Source organism: Belonocnema kinseyi, chromosome 10 (genome assembly GCF_010883055.1).
Source record: "Belonocnema kinseyi isolate 2016_QV_RU_SX_M_011 chromosome 10, B_treatae_v1, whole genome shotgun sequence".
Classification (NCBI taxonomy): Eukaryota; Metazoa; Arthropoda; class Insecta; order Hymenoptera; family Cynipidae; genus Belonocnema; species Belonocnema kinseyi.
In genome coordinates this window covers 42,785,190-42,791,069 of record NC_046666.1, presented here as the reverse complement: position 1 = coordinate 42,791,069, position 5,880 = coordinate 42,785,190, and the positions used below count along the sequence as shown (strand labels likewise).

At 23.5% G+C, this 5,880-nt stretch overlaps 1 protein-coding gene across 4 annotated transcripts in view; it reads left to right on the top strand.

Moving 5' to 3' along the window:
- Window positions 1-3,336, top strand: part of LOC117181860 (autophagy-related protein 13 homolog) — a 24,655-nt gene extending 21,319 nt beyond the window's left edge. For 2 of the 4 annotated variants that reach the window (XM_033374870.1, XM_033374868.1), the window contains exon 5: window positions 2,099-3,336. In XM_033374870.1, the coding sequence (XP_033230761.1) occupies window positions 2,099-2,308 (210 nt within the window). In that variant the 3' untranslated portion in view covers window positions 2,309-3,336. Of the gene's footprint in view, window positions 1-2,095 lie in introns of all 4 variants that reach the window. The other 2 variants (XM_033374869.1, XM_033374867.1) reach the window with 2 other exon arrangements.
- Window positions 3,337-5,880: the final 2,544 nt, after the last annotated feature.

Below are 5,880 nucleotides of genomic sequence, written 5' to 3'. Positions count from 1 at the left end.
TTTCGATCTTCTGAAATATTTTGAAATGTTTAAATAATCTATTGGAATCTTTGAAATTATTGCGAAATTTTTATGAAATCATTTTAAATCTTTAAAAACTTTTGGAAATATTTGGAAATTTTTTGCAATCTTTGAAATATTTTTAAATCTTTGTGAAATATTTGAAATCTGACATTTTTGCCAAATCTTTGAAATCTTCTGAAATATATTGAAATTTTTTAATAATCTTTTAGAATCTTTGAAAGCATTGCGAAATCTTTGTGAAAATAATTGAAATCTTGGAAAAATTTTGGAAATATTTGGAAACCTTTTGAAATTTTTAAACTCTGTGAAATATTTTGAAATCTTTGAGAAATGTTTGAAATCTAAATTTTGTGCGTAATCTTTGAAATCTTCTGCAATAGTTTGAAATCATTGAAATCTTTTGAAATCTTTTCGATCAAATGATATATTTTGAAATGTTTAAATAATCTATTGGAATCTTTGAAATTATTGCGAAATCTTTATGAAATCATTTTAAATCTTTTAAAACTTTTGGAAATTTTTGGAAATCTTTTGCAATCTTTGAAATATTTTTAATTCTTTGTGAAATGTTTGAAATCTAACATTTTTGCCTAATCTTTTCGATCTTCTGAAATATTTTGAAATGTTTAAATAATCTATTGGAATCTTTGAAATTATTGCGAAATTTTTATGAAATCATTTTAAATCTTTAAAAACTTTCGGAAATATTTGGAAATTTTTTGCAATCTTTGAAATATTTTTAAATCTTTGTGAAATATTTGAAATCTGACATTTTTGCCAAATCTCTGAAATCTTCTGAAATATATTGAAATTTTGGAATAATCTTTTAGAATCTTTGAAATCATTGCGAAATCTTTGTGAAAACAATTAAAATCTTGGAAAACTTTTGGAAATATTTGGAAACCTTTTGAAATTTTTAAACTCTGTGAAATATTTTGAAATCTTTGAGAAATGTTTGAAATCTAAATTTTGTGCGTAATTTTTGAAATATTCTGAAATAGTTTGAAATCATTGAAATCTCTTGAAATCTTTTCGATCTTCTGAAATATTTTGAAAGGTTTAAATAATTTTTTGGAATCTTTGAAATCATTGCTAAATCTTTATGAAATCATTTTAAATCTTTGAAAACTTTTGGAAATTTTTGGAAATCTTTTGCAATCTTTGAAATATTTTTAATTCTTTGTGAAATGTTTGAAATCTGACATTTTTGCCTAATCTTTTCGATCTTCTGAAATATTTTGAAATGTTTAAATAATCTATTGGAATCTTTGAAATTATTGCGAAATCTTTGTGAAAACAATTGAAATCTTAGGAAACTTTTGGAAATTTTGGAAATATTTGGAAACCTTTTGAAATTTTTAAACTCTGTGAAATATTTTGAAATCTTTGAGAAATATTTGAAATCTAAATTTTGTGCGTAATCTTTTAAATCTTCTGAAATAGTTTGAAATCATTGAAATCTTTTGAAATCTTTTCGATCAAATGATATATTTTGAAATGTTTAAATAATCTATTGGAATCTTTGAAATTATTGCGAAATCTTTATGAAATCATTTTAAATCTTTGAAAACTTTTGGAAATATTTGGAAATCTTTTGCAATCTTTGAAATATTTTGAAATCTTTGCGAAATGTTTGAAATCTAAATTTTTTGCGTAATCTTTGAAATCTTCTGCAATAGTTTGAAGTCTTTTAAACCTTTAGAAATCTGTAAAATCTTCCGAAATATTTTAAAGTATTTAAATCGTTGTTCGGAAATTTTTAAAACTTTGCGAAGTCTTTCTACAATCTTTTAAGTCTTTTTGAAATCTTTCTGGAACCTGTACAAAATGTTTGAAATATTTACAAATGTTTTAAATCTTTATAAAAAATAAACATTTGAATATTTGACGCTTTTATTTTCTCTAAAAAGTTCTCGATTTAATTTTCACAGTTTTAATTTGTGAATCTTAATCCCTAGCGCAAAAAACTTTCGAACTAATCTTTCATTTGAGAATACACTGAACTTTCAGAGCAAGCAAACCAGTTTTCAAATTTGAAACATTAATGGATTTAATTTTCGTTTTTCTTCAGAAGACGCCATTTGCGGGGACAAATACAAATAGCGACTTGGGAGTTTTCTACAGGGAATGTCAAAGTGCACCTCAATTGCAGACTTCTACTGAAGAACTAACTTTAGCAGAACAAGTCGGCGACCTCACAAAACAGCTAGAAACTTTCGAAACGAATATGCAACGTTACGAAGACCTTTTGTCATCTTTATATCAATCGGAAAACAACAATTGAGAATCGGTAGCAAGCAATTATTGCTATAAAGTTGCAATCGGTACTACCTCGTAGTATTTCGAATGGAATGGCAATTTGCCATTTTTTTTGTTTTTTGAGTCTCTGCTCCGCTTTATATTGAGCTTTTTACAACAGGAGATTCAATATTCAAACTGTGGTAACGCTGGTATACTTTTTTTTTAACTAACCAAAATTCCATGCAGAATTTTTTAAATTATTATTAAACTTATAGGATACATATTGTATATAGCTATGAACATTTACCGTAACAACTTTTTTTTTCAAGTTGAATTTTGTACCAGAGTTACCCCGATTTTTGAAGTGAAACTGAATCCTAGGTTAGGATGATGCGATATTAATTATTGCTGGTTTGATAACTAATTTATATCTTTAACACTGCAGGGATGGACAAATTACGGAATGAGTGACCAAAAAAAAATTGTTACAAAACCTCGATTATTAGAGAAAAAGAATCCTAAATCAAATGCCCAGTTTTAAAATACGAGAAAAGTTTACAACACATTGTTAAGTTTCGTACGCGATAATTAATTTTGCGGGCGAATATTGATTTTTTTATAGAGTTTAGCTCAAATTGGAGTGTGAAGAAATTTTCTGATATTATAATTCGTTCGAAATTGAGAGATTTTGAATATTGGAGATATATAAAAAAGAATTTACACTTTTTTCTATATTTTTGTAAATTAGAAAACGTTTTTGTTTACGTACTTATTCTATATTTTTAGAAGGAATTTTGAATTATATATATTTTTTGAGGATAAAGTGCGTTTGGAATTAATTGCTGTTATTATATAGGTGAATAGACTTTAACCTTTTTATGGAGTGAATGTAATTATGTTGTAGAGACAATTTGCCCATCTCTGATTTTCCTTGTAAAATCGGACTTACTTGACTATTTGTGATTTCTTTATAAGTCTGCTAATGGTTTATTAAATTATTGCTTGTACATATTGTACGCCGTGCCTATACGTTATTGTAATATTGATAGATTAATATTAAAGGAAATATTATAATCGATTTGTTTATATTTTCCTACATTCTTCGGCTAATTGCATTTTTAAGGAATTTAATTTTATATCTTTGCTGTTTGAAATTGACTGTAAAAACATGTTTAATCTTTGAAGTAGTCGAAATTGTTAAATTAAACAGTTTTTACAATTTTAGGCATTCTTAATTAAAAAATTCTCTTTTAAATTTATTTATTTATTTATTCAGGGTGTCCGCTGGACCGGGAAATCTGGCAAACCGGAAAATGACAGTGAATTTATGTTTTGATCGGGAATTTGATCAAATTTTTAAAATAAAAATTTTGTCGAACTTTGATTTCAACCGGTTTTAAAATAATTTTTGAAATTGTGATTTTTATAAATAATTATTTAATTTAATTTAGAATGCTTAATTCGAAAATCCTTCACTTCAAAAAATTTCCATTTTATATTTTTAATTTTAAGCATATAATTAAATTAAAAATTTTTTTAAACGCAGTTTTAAAGGTTAAAAAAATTAAAAATGTAAAGTTTTTAAAATTGAAGATTTTTTAAATAAAAAAACAGGGTGGTTGCCGGACCGGAAAACAAGGAATTTTACGAATTTAAGAAGAAAAATCTGCCCAAGTTCAATTTTAACCGTTTTTTTTTATAAATTAAAGTGCAGTTTTAAAGGTTTAAATCATAAAAAATTAAAGCATTTAAAGTTGAAAATTTTTGATTAAAAACAGTTTCATTTTACCAACTGTAAATATAAATAAATAAATTATTTTAAAAATGGATCTGTAACTCTAGATCCGTTAAAAATTTGAGAAATTCCAAATTGTAACTGTTTCCATTTGTCTTTATAAGAATTGAAATTAATATATCATTTATTCCTTTATTTCTAAATAAAAATTTTCATGATTTATCAATAATATATTTTTAATTCAAAGTTACAGATCTTCCTTTATATTATTTTTATATTAAATTTATTAATTAAATTTATTAATATACTATGTCTATTAATTTTTTTAGTCATTAAAAAATGTAAACGTGCGTTTTACTATTTTAAACTTAAAAATAAATCCATAATATAGTCATAATTAAAGTTTTTTTTATTAAATTTACAATATTGTCAGTCTAAATTATTAAATTTTTTTCCCATTTAATTTGAAATTTCTTAATGTAGAAAAAGAATAAATATTTAATATTTAGCAATATTTCAATGTTCATTAAAGACAAGTCAATTGAAACCAAAAATCGTAAAAATTTCGAAGAGCCTTTAAATTTTGAACGTTTCAATTTTAATTGTTGTATTTGAAAAATGCTTAATTTGAAAGTGAAATTTTTTATTTTTGATGTATAATTTACAAATGAACATTTGCAGAAAAAATTTGACTACTTTTAAGAGACATTTAGAAGTTTTAAAAAGATTAAAAATTATGATGCAAATTTTAGAAAGTTTTCTTAAAATCTTTTAGAATCTTTTTTGAAAATTTTGTTTAAATCTTTGAAAAACATTGTAAATATTCTCTTAAAATTATTTTTCAAAATGAAAAATTATTTTTAATTTTCCTATGAATCTTAAGAAAATGTTTTAACTCTTTTGAAGCCTTTAACAATTCTTGAAAACCATCTAATTTTTTTGTTTAAAATCTGCGAAAATTTGCAGGATTTTCTGAAAATTGTAGAAAAAATTCAACTTATTTTGACAGATATTTAGAAGTTCTGGAAAAATTTCCAAAATACTTTAAAATTTAAAACCAATTTCAAAACAACTTCTAGATTTCACAAGATTTTGAAATAAAATTTTGAAGCTTTCCAATGATGTTTAAACTATTTATAAGAAAATAATTGAATTTCTAATTTAAGAAATGTTTAATTGAAAACTTTTAAATTAAAAATTTAAAAGTTCAAAATTAACAGTTCGACTTTGAGTGTTTTCATTTGCATCTCAGTTTTTATTACCTCAAGTGGAAAATTGTTTAGCTTTAGTGCTGCATTTTTAAAAAATTTTATTGACCGAGAAAAATGTTTGCGAATCGGAAAAAACCCGAGAAATGATCGGGAAATTATTTCGGCAATTAAAACGACCACCCTGTAAAAATTAAAAGCATTTGAAGTTAAAAATTGTTGATAAAAAGTCGTTCAAAATTGGAGAATTTCCAGATTATAACTGTTTCAATCCGAAAGTCTTGATAAGAATTTAAATTAATATATCATTTATTCGATAATTTTATTTTTAAATACAAATTTTCATGATTTATCAATAATATATTCTTCATTCAGAGTTTCAGGTCTTCCTTTCTATTATTTTTTATATTAAATTTAATTAATAAATTCATTAATATATTATTTCTATTAATTTTTTCAGAACTTCTAAATATATTTTAAAAATAGTCGAAATTTTCCTACAATTTTTGAAAATCCTGCAAATTAAAAAAAAAATCCTTAAAATCTTCCATAATTTTTCAAAGTGAAAAATCATTTTCAATTTGCCTAAGAATCTTAAGAAAAATTTTTATTCGTTTGAAGTCTTTCACAATTCTTAAAAAAATTCTAAATTTTTGTTTTAAATCTGCAAAA